Raw genomic sequence first — 15,428 nt, 5'->3', positions numbered from 1 at the left:
TTTTGCTGAGGGAGAAGGAGAGGGAAAGGCAGGACATAAAACAGCTCCTAAACTCTTCCCACACTTTGATTGGATTTGTGTGTAGAACAATGTCCCAGGGCATTGTTGAAAACAAAAGGCACAATGTCAGAGACTTAACACTCCACTAAATTAATCCAGGCAAATCACTAAAACACAAATAAATAAATAATAAATCCTGGGAGAGGGGGACCAGTATCCAGAGTTACTACAATATATTATCTAAAATATTTGGTTTCCAACAAAAATTATGAGGCATATAAAGAAACAGGAAAGCATGATCCATAAAGCAGAAAGAAAGCAGTCAACACAAACTGCCAGTTAAAGTGACCAGGTATTGGACTTAACAGAAAAAGACTTCAAAATAGCCCTTACAAATATGTTCACAAAAAAATTTTTAAAGCATGATTAAAGAAGTAAAGGGAGGTATTATGACAATGTCACATCAAATATATAATATCAATAGATATAAGAATAATTTTTTAAAAAAACAAGTGGAAATTCTCGAGTTGAAAAATACAATAGGGACTTCCCTGGGGCGCAGTGGTTAAGAATCCACCTGCCAATGCAGGGGACACAGGTTCAATCCCTGATCTGGGAAGATCCCACATGCCATGGAGCAACTAAGTCCGTGTGCCACAACTACTGAGCCCGTGCACCACAACTACTGAAGCCTGCACGCCTAGAGCCCGTGCTCTGCAACAGGAGAAGCCACCGCAATGAGGAGCCTGTGCACCACAACGAAGAGTAGCCCCCGCTCACCACAATTAGAGAAAGCCCGCGTGCAGCAACAAAGACCCAAAGTGGCCAAAAAATAAATAAAATTTAAAAAAAAAGTACAATGCAATTTTGAAGTTCACCAAAAGGGTTCTGAATAGTACATATGAACTGTCAGAAGAAAAAAAAAAGTAGTGAATTCAAAGACAGAGCAACAGAGGTTATGTAAGCCAAAGAACAGAGGAAAAAAAATGAAGAAAAATAAACTGAGCCTTAGAGAAATGATAACATTAAGTATACTAACATACACATAAAGGGAGTGCCAGCAGGAGGGGAGGGGAGAAGAGAGAGAAGAGCAGAAAAAATATTCAAATAGAGGTAGGTAGCTAGTAAGCCCCAAAGCCACAAATTATGTGATTTCATTCTTATGAAAATCCAGAATAGAGAAATCTATAGAGACAGAAAGTAATCAGTGGTTGCTTAGGGTTGGGGGTGGTAGGTGGGCTAGGAAGATGGTGGGTTGAGGGTATGGGGTTTTGTTTTTGAGGTGATAAAAATGTTCTAAAATGACTGTGGTGATAGTTGTAATATATCTGTGAATGTACTAAAAACCGCTGAATTGTAGGTTTAAATAGGTGAATTATATGGAGTATGAATTATATCTCAATAAAGCTACTTAAAAAAAAACTTAACCCAGTTACCCGGAGATAATTGCTCTTGTCATTGCTTTGGTATGTAAATGTTTAGTTAGAATTATCTGATTAAAGAAATAAAACCATAAATGACACAGCTCCATTAAAATAACTTAAAGCCCCTTTTAAGGCTTATGAAAAACACAGATTTGTTGAATGGCTACCATACCAGGTACTGACTGTATAAAGCATTTATTTGCTCACTTAATCCCCCCAAACCAGGCATTAGCACACTGTACATAAGGAAACAGTCCTAGAGGTCTCCCAAACACTATGCACTGGAGCCAAAACTGGAACCTATATTAGTTTCCTAGCACTGCCACAACAGAATATCACAGACTGGGTGGCTTAAAAAACAGAAACTTATTTTCTCATAGTGGAAGTCTAAGATCAAGGTGCCAAGAGGGCTGGTTTCTGGTAAAACCTCTCTCCTTGCTTACAGACAGCCACCTTCTTGCTGTAGCCTCTCACGACTTTTTTCTCTGCACACATACTCCTGGTATCTCTTCCTTTTCTTTTAAGGGCACCAGTCCTATTGGATTAGAGCTCCATCCTTATGACCTCATTTAACTTAAATTACCTCCTTAAAGGTCTTATAACCTCAAATACATTTACACTGAGGGTTAGGGCTTCAACATTTTGGGGGACACAATTTGTCCATAAAAAAACTCAAATATAACTCTGGAGCCTCGTCTATAGTTCCTGAGGCTGATTTGACTACCGATCTGTTTTCTGCTGGAATACCTGCTCTAAACCTGGTCTGAAGTTATCTGACAAGGATGGTCATGGTTTCACGTATATTACTGTGCTTGATCCTCACTCACAATAACATGGTGAGGCACGGTTGCAAATCATTTCCCCATGATTCCCCCTTCCCCATGAAGGAGATCTCCAGGAAATAGGGAATGAATAGAAGAGGCAGAAGACATGAGAAGGAAGAGGTTCATGTTTTCAATTAAAGCTTGAAGATTTGGTTAAGGCAACTTGGTAAGAGAATAAAAAAGAATTCAAACTTGACTCTAGGAACATAGTGCTTTAATGGCATAAAGATTTTGAAACTGGAATATAGAAAAGGAAGCATAAACTTGCATATTAGGCAGCTCTGCAATAAAAAAAATTGTATAGACGTAACAATAACATAAATATTTCAATCAAGGAAGATTTAAGTCTGAACAGAACATAAATGTTATTATATATAAATAAGGATGTAGTTCAATGAATGAATTGAAAATAGTGACATAACTAGATTGGGAAAAGACAGAAGGGAAGGTGAGAGAGGATATCACTTAGCTAAATCTTCATCTATCTTAGCAGGAAGTCAATCAATAGAAAATATCTAAAGTCGCTGAATCAAGACAGCTGTATGACTTTGTAGAGCAAAATATAGGCAACATCATAATTACTATAGCTAACATTTACTGAGTACTTACCACATAATAAAAGTCATTATATTTATTAATTCTCACAATTCTGTGAGATAGGTACTATAATTAATCTCCATTTTGTAGATGAGGAAATTGAGACACAGGTTAAATAACTTGTTCAAGGTTACACAGTTAATAAGTAGTGAAGCCAAGAAAAGAATCTAAGCAGCCTGGCTTCAAAACCTGTGTTATTAATCACTGCCTCTTAAAAGTTGTTAAAAATAGAAATAGTACTTATGGTTGCTTCTGAAGAGTGTGACCTAGGGGAGGAAAGTAGAGGGTTTAGGGAAGTAATTGTTGATTTTAATTCTAAGTCCTTCTGTTATATTTGATTTTTTTTTTTTTTTTAAAGGATTTTCTTATTTATTTATTTATTTATTTATTTATTTATTTTTGGCTGTGTTGGGTCTTCGGTTCGTGCGAGGGCTTTCTCCAGTTGCGGCAAGCGGGGGCCACTCTTCATCGCGGTGCGGGGACCGCTCTTCATCGCTGTGCGCGGGCCTTTCTCTATCGCGGCCCCTCCCGTCGCGGGGCACAGGCTCCAGACGCGCAGGCTCAGCAATTGTGGCTCACGGGCCCAGCTGCTCCGTGGCATGTGGGATCTTCCCAGACCAGGGCTCGAACCCGTGTCCCCTGCATTAGCAGGCAGATTCTCAACCACTGCGCCACCAGGGAAGCCCTATATTTGATTTTTAAATTATGTACATTAACTCAAATGAAAAGACAGACAATATCAAATGTTGAAAATGATGTGAAACTGCTAGTGTGCCGTAACTACTTTGAAAACTGTGTGGCAATTATCTGCTACACAGGGATAGATGCTTAACCTATGACCCAGCAATCCTAGATATCCAATAGAAATATGCATAAATGTTCACCAAAAAATATGTATAAGAATATTCATAACAGCAATATCCAACTGTCCATCAACAATAGAAGGGATAAATTGAGGTACATGTGGAAGACGCCACAGCAAATATAATAAACAAACTACATCAATACACAATAACATGAATTAATCTCACAAACATACTGTTGAGTCAAAGAAACTAGAAAAACGATGAGTGTAAACACTATGGCTCAATTTATGTACAGTTAAGAAACAGGCACCTCCCTGCCCTGCACCCAGGGCAATGGTGGTAAGAAGTCGGGATAGTAGTTACTCTTAGGCAGAGCAGGGAAGGTAGCGTAGCATATGAGGGACTTTCTGGTTGCTGGTAATAATTCTATTCCTTGTTCTGAATGCTGTTTTGTTCATTTTGTAAAAATTCATTGAACTAAATTTTTACAGTTAGTGTACTTTTTAAGCAGTGAGTTACACTTTAGTAAAAGTTTAAAAGAAAAAACATGTTTAATTTAAAAATATGTGTTACTCTGATAACATTTTAAAAATACATATTTAAAATTTTACACCTACAAGAGACGCCAAGCCTTCTTCTCATATGTGGATCTGAGATACTCTTTTTTAACATCTAAAATATGTTTTTGCTCCAAGATGTTTCTTCAAGACTGTTCTATAAGCACCCTGAATGCCAGCTGGTGACATCTCCATCACATGGCAGCAGTAAAACCGTTTGCAAACACTGTGATCTTTAGAGAAAAAGGGTTTACTACAAACCCAATATAAAAATATTCTGCAGTCTAAATCTACTCTTAACTTCAGCATGGGTTCTTGTGTCCTTGCCAAAATAATAAATCTGCTAGAGTTTTCAACTCAATAAAAGGGAAAACTTTCTAACAATTAGAGCCAGTCAAAAAGGACACAACTGTCTCAATGCACTGCATGCCTTCTATCTCTAAAAATATTCAGGTAGAGGTTGGATGAGGCTTCGTCAAGGAGGGAAGGTGTTGTATAAAGAACACAAAATTTAGGGCTTCCCTGGTGGCACAGTGGTTGGGAGTCTGCCTGCCAGTGCAGGCGACACGGGTTCGGGCCCTGTCTGGGAAGATCCCACATGCTGCGGAGCGGCTGGGCCCGTGAGCCACAGCTGCTGAGCCTGTGCATCTGGAGCCTGTGCTCCGCAACGGGAGAGGCCGCAACGGTGAGAGGCCCACGCACCGCGATGAAGAGTGGCCCCCGCTTGCCGCAACTGGGGAAAGCCCTTGCACAGAAGCGAAGACCCAACACAGCCAAAAAATAAATTAAAAAAACAACAACACAAAATTTAGAATCATACAAACAAACATAGATTATGGTCCCAACTCCTAGAGATTTGTTTCAGAATAATCAAGGGAGGGGAGCGTGGGAAGATACAGATGATCATAAGTGGCCACAAGTTAATGATTGTCTGGCTACATGTAATGGGGGTTCACTGAATTCTTAACTTTCGAGTAAGTTTGAAATTTCCCATAATGGAGAATTAGAAGAAGTTTGTTGTGTATACTAAAACAACTTGGGTTCTCTCTTCCTGTTTCCTTTCTCTTCTATATTTTCCTTAGCAACATCATTTGCTCTCACTGCTTCTATAAATTCCATATATTTATGCTTAAAAGTAAACAGAACACCTTTTCTTCCAACTTGCTTCTCCTCTCCTGTTTTACTGGCACCACTGATTTCATATACTCTAAGAAACCTGAAGTTACCTTTTACTTCCCCCTTTCTCACAACCAACCAGTTCCACCTCCATTTCCCCAACTTCATATTGCTAAAATATGTCTTCTACTTTTCTTCTGTGTTCCCCACTGGCTTGGTTCAGGTTTTCAACGATTACTTAGAATTTTATGACTTCTAAAATTGTGTTTCCTCTTCTTAAAAAAGACTATTTTCCTGTATTTATTTTTATTTTTTATTTTTTAATGAACATTTAAGGTTCATATACAAAACCTAACAGAGCAATAAGTCAATCATGAAATAAAATGGAAAATAACTCATTTACAATTTCTTACCACTGAAGCACTACACACTGGCTGCAGTGAGGTATGGTCAGTGTTTCAGACAGTGGATGTTCAGGCCAAATGCCAAGACTGTCATCACACTACTTTTTGTTTTAAAATCTTTTCTTTCTTGGTCATTGTTCAGTTAGTGGGGGGAGTCGGAGGGAGAGAAGTAAGTTTCATTCCCACCCCCCCCCCAAAAATATTTTTTAAGCAGTTAAATTTTTCCTTGGGGAAACATTGTATCTGTTAATCTAACATACCATATATTTCTGTTATTAAATGTCTGCATAAATATTTGTTTATTCTATTTCTTAACATAAGATCATGCAGTACTTTTAATTTCAGAACAGTAAGAATTATCAAAGGTAATTAGTTTTGTACATAAATGCCCACAGTTTCTTTTTCAATGAAAAATGTGCTCTTTGTGAAATTTGTTTCTTGCGAGAGTTGGTCAAGTAATAATCATTGAGTATTTCCTAAAATATTTATTTGCTGGGAAAATTTGTATGAAATGACATTCAAAGTATAAAAAACATTGTTAGGTAACACTTGGAACAGTTAAAAATATACTTGTTTGTAAACTATCCATGTAAGATACTGAGCATCTGAGTGTCAGAGCCATTGTCTCCTGTTTTTCTAGAAAGTGGCTTGATTTATCAATGTGACATCTTTGAAACATCTGACATTATATATAGAAACATCAAGGCAATATTATTTGTACATATTATTAAACATGCAAAAATTTCCTGAAAGATAGTGCCCAAATAAGGGAGGTCTCCCAAGCTCAACCTCTCCTTGGTGCCCGTCACTGAACGTATGGCTGTCTTGGAGTTTGGGAGCATGGCAGCTCATTTTGGAGAGGTAGCCCCTTTAATCACTGGCTCCCTATTCAAATATGTTGCCCAGTAAACTAGGTTGAAAGTGCCAAACAGGACTGGGAATATAATTCGGGACATTTTGTCGATCTTGCTGATGCTGTTGTAAGTCTTTTTGTTTTCAGAAGTCTTGTCTTCAGGTTTTACTGAGGCTGAAGAGGCATTTGAGGTCCCTGCAGGGGCCTGCTCCTTTGCGATGTTTTGGGGCTGGGTCATCTTCCCAGTAGTATAAGCATTTGTTGATTTATTTAGTGTAAGTTCACACTCCTTTTTCTTGATCTTGGCTGCTTCCAAGGCTTTTTTGCCATCCCAGGCCCAGCCTCTCTTTGTGAAATAGTTGACAGTGGCAAACTCGATCAGCGCAGAGAACACAAAAGCGTAGCACACGGCTATGAACCAGTCCATGGCCGTCGCATAAGCTACTTTAGGCAGAGAGTTCTGGGCACTGATGCTGAGGGTTGTCATGGTCAGCACCGTGGTCAACCCAAACACTGTCCTGGCTGGGAATGATTCTCGGTTCAGCCAAAAGGACACTTGCGACAAGATCACAGTCATTATGCAGGGGAGATAGGTCTGGATGACAAAGTACCCGATCTTCCTCTTCAGATGGAAATGAGCCGTCATGATTGTGTATTCACCTTTGCTGGTGCTGATGTTCTTCTCTGTGCCCACTGTCTGCCCCATCAGGTGGTATTGGTTCAGCCTGGAGCCATCTTCTGCCACCACCACCGACTTGGTTGTGCCGTTGGTCCAGACATAGACAACTTTGGAATTAGGATATGCATAGCTGCCAAATTTCAAAGGGCAGGCATGGGCATCCATCGGGAAGTCTTCAAGTTGCATTGGGCACTCTGCCGAGATGGTCAAGCACATGGTGTACAGCAGGGTGGCATCATCCTCCAGCCTCAGGAGCTGGTTGGGCGTGGTCATGTTGTGGGCGATGGACTTCTTCCCATTGTGGAAGAAGGTGTCTGGAGTCCAGATTTTGCTGGCAAGGAGGCTGTTGAGAGGCGGCGCTGCATGAGACCTTCAAACCGAAGCCTTTCGTCTTTCCAGCTTTGTCAGAAAAACACGTCTATGGTGCATTCCATTTCCGTGTCAGACACTGGGCCGAAGCTGGTGACGTAGATGTCCGTTCTCACCTGAGTGATATGCTCTCCGAGCCCAGGCCTCAGTCTGTTGTAGCCATCCAGGAGCCCATCCAAGACCCTGGTGAATATTTTGATGTTGTCATTGGTTTCATCTTTTACAGAACTGGTTGGCATTTGTGAAAAGCCAAAGTGACTGGCTAAGTTCATGGAAATACAAAACAGAAGGAGGTTTTTGATCATGATAAAGCTAGAGAACATTCCATTGTCCATTCCCAATAAGAATAATAGCTGAAGCAGATGAATTTGGAAGAATAACTGTTCCTTTCTCCACCTTGATCTTGAAGCTTTCTGAAATATTTGCCACGCGTTCAAAGTCCGCAAGCTACTCCTTGTTCTGCAAGGTGCCTGCGCGCCAGCCCAGGAAGGCAAGCCGTCGGCGAGGGTGCATCCTCCTCCTCCTCCGCCTGCTCTCAACCAGCTGGCAGGAGCGGAAGGCCAGTGCAGAGTCACCGCCCCATGCTGCCAGCGTGAACTTCCCCAGTCCTCCCAGGCAGAAAGGCTCCGGTGCCCCCCCGCGATCCCGCCGCCGCCCTGCGGCTCCGCTCCGCAACCGCAACCGAGGCCGCGCTCTGCCCTGGCAGACCCCCCCGCCAAAAGACTATTTTCTTAACCGAAAACAAAAGTCTGTGTCTTTTATTTTCTTTAATAAAACGCTACCTCACAGGATTATTACAAAGATTTAGGGAGTTCATACATGTGAAGCACCTCGTAGAATTCCCAGCATGTAACAGGTACACAAATCCTGGTTTTCTTCCTTCTCTGTGCTTGAGTCTCATCAAACTGGCTTCCTTACTGAATCCCTAAAGATATCATACAGTGTCCTGATTCTGTTCCTTTGCTATTTCTCCTACCTACACTGAACTTCCATCACATCTTCCTATGTCTAAAGCTACACTATCCCTTAACAATCAGCTCAAATGTCATCTCATCCCTTCAACAAATATGTTTACTGTATTCAAGAATAGAGAGACCAATCAAAGTCAGGCACTCAGAGACTACTGTCTTATTTCAGGGTGAGGAATACAAGTGGCACTACATCCTGCCTAAGGAAGAGAGTAGAGCAAGTAGATATAAATTAGGCAATTGGGAATTCTGTGTGGTTTTTGCCTTTCAGTCTGACAGTCTTGACTCTCTCACATTAGGAACTAGGAAACGTTAAGTGTGCTCCCAAATCTCCTAAACCAAATACATAAACTAGATAAATCAGTGGTGATCGTTTCGGAATGTGTCTTCATTAACGTTCTTCAGAGGCACCTCAGTGGTCCTTTAAATAATGAGTTCTTCTGCTGTATTTAAATATCATCACAAACCTCTATGAGCCGTAACTTGTATGGTGCACATTATTATGCCAAGTATGGCACAGTAATACAAAACTACACGTAACTAGAAAGAAAACAAAGTACAAACAGTTCGAAACATTCTTAATTTTCTATATTCGTAAACCATGAACCTAAATTTCAAATCTATTTGACGTAGACAATTCAACTGATATTACATTAAAAAGACAATTCATACAGCAAGCCCCTCCACACTTAGCAAGGTTAACACAGCCACATTGTTTCTCCTGAGAGACGTGTCTGCCTGCTAATCACTCTGATCCCATAACTAGCCTCACATGGTAAGCTCCTTATCACTATTCAAGTTCTCCTGCAGAGTCACCTCCTCTCTAACCAGCACCCCTACCCCCCACCATCTGGTCATTGCTTCCCCATCTGTGTTCTAAAAGCACTTTATACACACTTCTGTTATGCCACTAACCACCCCATTTACATGTCTGTCTCTCTGTAGTTCTCCCACACCTCCCACTCCTCCCAACTAAATAGGGAGTTGCCTGAGGAGAGGAAACATATATGGCAGGTAGTACAGAACTGTGGTAAGAGCAGACTCTGTAGCCAGACAGCTTGGCTTGGGATCCCATTCTGCTGCTTCGTAGCAATATGACCCTGAGCAAACTCTTGCCTTTAAGCCTCAGTTTCCTCATATGCAGAAGGAGGATAATAATTACACCAATCTCACAGTGCTGTTATAAGAATTACATGAAATAATGTAAAGCACTTAGCATCCCTCACTTCTCAGCTTCTTTGTGACATGGTAGTTTAAAGCAGTGTTAAGGACACAGGTTTTAGTTAGGGCTTTGTTTTGAATTTTAGGTCCAACACTTATTAGCTTTGAGACCTTGGGCAAGCTATTTCAACTTTGAAAGCCTCAGTCTCTTCATCTGTAAAAGTAGGATAATAATTAGCACCTATGTTAGGGTTACTGTAAGGATTAGATGAGAAAGTTCACATAAAGCATCTGGCACAGTGAAGTGCTCTGGAAATATTTCCTATCAAACTTTCTATTTATTTATTTGAAGGCTGGTCTCCTAGAGACATGTCAGACAGCAAACTTCTTCCCTTCCACAAGGAACCATATCAGGACTCAGCATTCGCCACGTATGATGTTCAAGGTTATAGCTGTTTGTCTTCCTTGGACTTCAGATTTCCCATGGCCATGACTTCAGTCACTATACTAGTTGTCCTTTGTGAGGATATAAACTTGCAAGTGCAAGGAAACAAGTTAATAATAGCCAGTGCGCTTTCCTACCTTAGGTATCACCTTTATACCTCCGTGTCATTAAACTTTTTAACTAAGGCTTATATTAAACTGAATATATTAAGAAACTGACTTAAGGAGAAACCCATGCAGAATTGTTCTATTTATGGAATTCCTTGGTGTGCACTAGGCTGACAAAGTTCATACTTGGGAAAATGATTTTAATTTCTGTACTCCTAGGGAGAAAAAAGTACTCCTAAGTGGTAATGAAACTAAAACAAACAAGGATAACAAATACTGTTACAAAGAAACTTTTCCCACCTGCTCATCCATACACCGTCTACCTAATATGAAAGGTTCACTTTTATCTAAACTCCTAATTCTGCACAGACGGATCAAGATCTAAAATGCTTCAAAATTTTCTGAAGCGGTTTTATATATACGTCGAACAGGAGTGATAATAGAGGCTGTAAGTCCCTCATAACAGAACTCAATAGCTGGTGACTCAAAGATGAGTCAATGTTAACTGATCTCCTATGCAGGAGAGAGATAAAGTATCAAATGAGATGAGTGGCTCAGGGAACCAAAGTAATTCTCTTGACCATGTCTAAAAAATCACCTATCTTTTTATGTTCATCACAACCTACAATGTGAAGGTCTCTTACCGTAGCCTATGATCAATTAAATTGAAACTCTCAGCTTTCACAAAGCTACAAAAAGGGCAGAACAATGAGAATTGTCCTCAAATCCCAATTCCTTCTATTCCTCTCTACCAGCTTTCCAATACATGCCTTGGAATAAAGGAATATAAAAATTACCACTTTATACGACTCTAGCACATTTAAAAATTACATAATAATTTCATAGACATCCTTGATTCTCATAACTCATAACAATGTACAGCATTATAAGTCTTATTTTACATGTGAAAAAACTAAGGATGAGGAAGTTCAAGTAATAGCTTTCTGTGATCACATAGTAAATGGTACAGTCAAAACTGCAACACATCCGCCCAGCCCTGTGCTCCTTACAACACCAAGATGTACAAGCAACACTATAAAGCAACAAAAAATAATGTATGTATTTAATATTCATTAAAGCTGACTCAGAAAAGTGAGGCAATAGGGATATCTCCTTTACATATGGCAAAAAATAAATAAACTTCAGGTTAGACCAGCAGTTCTCAAATATTCTGTTCACAGGGCCCCTATACATTTAAAAAAATTATTAAGGACTCCAAAAAGCTGTTGTTTATATGGGTTATATGAATTCATATTTGCCACATTAGAAACTAGAAATAATACTTTTAAACATAAGACTACAAAAGCTCACATTCCATTAGCCTTCAGGGTGATGATGTCATCGCATATCAGGAAACTCCTGGAAAACTCCATTGTACACTTATGAGAGAATGAGAGTGAAAAAGGTGAATAACATGTTTGTATTATAATGAGAGTAGTTTTGACTTGGTAGACTGCCCTGTAAGGCTCTCAAGGTCCAAAGGGGTCCTCAAACCATACTTTGAAAACCATTAGTAACAACTCTTAGTCATGGCAAATCTTCTTAAATTCCAAGTTGTAACTCATTATTTTACTTTAAGTACATTGTTTCTCACACTAGATGAAAAAAAAAATCTTGAAGGAAGGAAGGACTGTTTTATTTATTCCCACATTGCACTAATTCTCTTTGCAGTGCACTGTGCCCTGGACAAAGATGGTATCAAACATTTACTGAGTAAACTGAATCTCTTCTGAAATCTAGTGGATGGGGGAAAAGAAAACATCTTATGCCAAAATTATCACCTCCCTACTATGTAAAGATAAGAAAGATGAAGTATATAACACAGAGGTCTGTCTTAAGTCAGTCAGCTGTATTGAACAGACAAAAACTCCATTCCAGATATGAAGTAAGAAACAGCAAAAGATCTGAACAAGAGAAATGAGGCAAAAGTTAATACTTTAAGGTTATAAATGTCCAGCTTTCCCCTCAATTTTCTCTAACCAAATAAAAGTAACAAAGCATTTTCTGAACTATAAATGATTTTTAATATTATCCATATCTATGCTACACTTAGTTCATAACCAATCACCTAACTAAAGTCAGAACTTATTAAATGAAAATATATTAAAGATGATTTGTACCTGCACATTTAGGAGAAATTCCTACATTAGACCTATGCAGAAATAACAGAGAAGTGAATAATGCCACCTCAACATTTACATAATTCTTTTCTCTAAGAACTTTAAAAACTTTAGATTTTTGTTTCATTCAGTATCAAAAATTACAAGTTACATGACTTACCCAACTATACACTAAATCAAGAAATCCACAGTAAACAGATGTTCCTCATCATATAATCCTACTATTTCAGGGCAAGAGTCTGAGTTACTTTCAAGAAAAACCTTAAGAGCACAGAGGCTCCAACAATTATTACCACAGATTCTGGTCTAAAATGCTTGTTGACCGGCATGAATCTCAGAATGAATCCAAATCCTAACTCTATAATACTAAAAAATTCAAATAGTTTGAATAATTTACTCAAATATTTTAAGTAAGCAATTTACCCCCCAAATGGCTTATAGTTTAGATAAATTGTATTCACGGGCTTTACTACAGATTAAGATTGTCATGAATTTTCTCCTTACACTTCACTAATTTCAAAATAGCTGAACTAAATTCAATCTGTGCTATCTACCACTCCAGCAACAGTAAACAAAAGGAATCATATTTTGCTACAAACATTTACTTAAATTCTTCCCATGTCAAGAGTCTGCAATTCTAGTTCTGATTAAAATCCAAAGTTAAATACTGAGAACTAATAACCTTTCCAAATATTAAAATAGATGAGACATAATCTTCGTAAACTTTCCAAAAATAATATTGTACTTAATAATGGTGAGAACAAAATAAAATTTTCAGTGTATTATAAAAATAATTATCATACAATGAAATTAGCTATGGAAGAATGGCTCTTAACTTCAGCCTCAGCAAGTTTCACAGAACTAAAAGCTTTGAATTATTTACTTGCTTGACCAAATAACTAAGGTAGCGAGACTGTGTAGTCAGCAACCACATTCATCCTTAGTAATAAGTATGAGTATAATCTAAGATGCATGAAAAGCTATTGTGTGAAAAGAACGAGTGAGCACACCACACCAGATGCACTATTTAGTAGATACTGATGTCTGCATGAAATAGCTGTACTAAGAAAACAACACAATGATTTTTCAAAACAGAGATTCTTATAGCCAGCTACTAAACAGAAATAATATCTCCCCCATTATTGCTACTTAAGATTTTACAGCAAAGAAAACAATAGTCACTTATAATTGCAGATTATATAGGAGGATATGGAGTTGATCCTAGCAGAAACACCATTTCTAAACATACTTAGGTTACAAATACCTATTCAACTGGCACATACCTCACCAACGAAACAAGTACACATAACAGGTACTTAATACAAAAGAATAAACTCAACTAAAACATCTTTACTATGCTTGCTAATCAGCATTTTTGTTGTAAGTACATATCACGAAGAATTATGCTGGGGAGTGGGAAATTGTGTAGCTTTTTTTTTTTTTTAAATCAGAGTTATGCAAATCAAAGCATGGGCATTCCAGTAATCCACCTACCATATCATCAGCTCCATTCTCCCTGCAATACATGAAGAATTTATGGGCATAAAGACCCAATGTGCTGATTAGGGAAGAAATACATGTTCTAAAGCATTCTGCTGGTTTCAGGAAAACTGGTAATTATGCACCAAACCAGTGAAAATAAGTTTTGTTGTTATTCTATATCAGTCCAAGGGAAGGATGATAATCTGCAGTTTATCAATATTGGACCTTTCCTAAGAATGTGAAATTAAAAACCAAGGCTTCTGGAGTGTCAGAGAAGGCTGCAAACACATTTGTGTTTTGTCTTTTTTTGTGTGTGGGAATGAGAGGAGGAGAGATGGTGTCAGTTGGGTGCCTGACAGACCTTGAAGTCAGCACTGTGAACCGTTGGAAACCTCAATCAGCATCATTCGAGTGCGTGTGTGTGCCTGTGTATGTGTAGGGGAGAAGGCATTCCTCTTCAATACTGCTTTTACAATCAGAACTGGGTTATATATCATCAGTCTGTGTTTATAACGACAACCTTCAACCATTAAAAAAAAGGTTAATATGTTCTATACATTCTATTTAATGAAATTCAATGAACAGGTATTCTTTAGACAGACTAACTTCAAAATCCCAGGACTTCAGTTACAAGGCTGAGTTCATTTTGTGAAAATTTATTAACTGTATACTTACGATTTGAGCAGTTTCTGTATATACACACAGAAACATACACACACACAATGTGTCAGTAAAAAGTTTGTGCAAAAAAAAAAATTCTGCGTTTAACAGGCTAGTGTACTTTTTTATATAGGATAGTCAAAAAGTGATATGGAAGCAAGGAACTGAAAAGTGAAAGGGTGAGCTCTTTGGCTATCTGTGGGAAAAACATTCTTGGAGAAGGACTAGCAAAGGCCTTGTGATGGGTGCAAGCTTGGAGTGTGAGAACACCCAGGAGGCCAGAAAAGAGTAAGTGAGAGGAAGAGTTATAGAAAATAAGAGTTACAGAAAATAAGGTATGGCCGAGAGTGGAGTAAATCAGTAAATGACTTAGACCCATGCATAGTGCCTGGAGAAATGTCTATGTTATACCTACAAACTAATTTTCAGGGTCACATTTATATTATACTCCCCACTTTATTATTAAGGAGAAAAGGATGGGGAGATGGAGAGGGAGGGGGAGATGGGGAGGGAGGGGGAGATGGAGAGGGAGGGACAGAGGGAGAGACAGGCACCTCCTCAGCATATAAGAGGCTTGTATTTGTGTGTTTGAGCATTGAGCTGGGTGTACAACTCAAACTTAACTAAGAGACTAAGGGAAGATAAGGCCTTTTGTCCAAGGCCTTTTTGCACGGTAGAGCACTGAATTCAGGTATACATTAATTCAAAACTCTATCTACTGGAATAGACAATTTAAGTACTTCTCTATAGCTTCAACCAAAAGAATGAAATAATTCCATGGTATTGCAGTCTCTACGTAGCACCTGCAGTTCTACTCATTTGAAGGTAAATATTTAACACTTACACCTCATTTTTC

The 15,428-nt window shown here is 38.8% G+C and overlaps 2 protein-coding genes across 4 annotated transcripts in view; both read right to left on the bottom strand.

Annotated features, from left to right (window-relative positions):
• The window catches only part of PDZD8 (PDZ domain containing 8), an 86,734-nt gene that overhangs the window by 63,015 nt on the left and 8,291 nt on the right, over nt 1-15,428 (bottom strand). The gene's annotated exons all lie outside the window — the stretch shown is intronic.
• On the bottom strand, nt 6,223-7,964 carry LOC103001266 (gamma-aminobutyric acid receptor subunit alpha-5-like). The gene is given in 2 exon segments (XM_057530826.1): nt 6,223-7,616; nt 7,619-7,964. Coding segments are annotated over 2 exon segments (1,386 nt in total). The 3' UTR covers nt 6,223-6,576.

This window comes from Balaenoptera acutorostrata, chromosome 16, assembly GCF_949987535.1.
Source record: "Balaenoptera acutorostrata chromosome 16, mBalAcu1.1, whole genome shotgun sequence".
Taxonomy (NCBI): Eukaryota; Metazoa; Chordata; class Mammalia; order Artiodactyla; family Balaenopteridae; genus Balaenoptera; species Balaenoptera acutorostrata.
The sequence above is the reverse complement of the archived record's forward strand: the minus strand, read 5'-3'. Positions and strand labels throughout refer to the sequence as shown.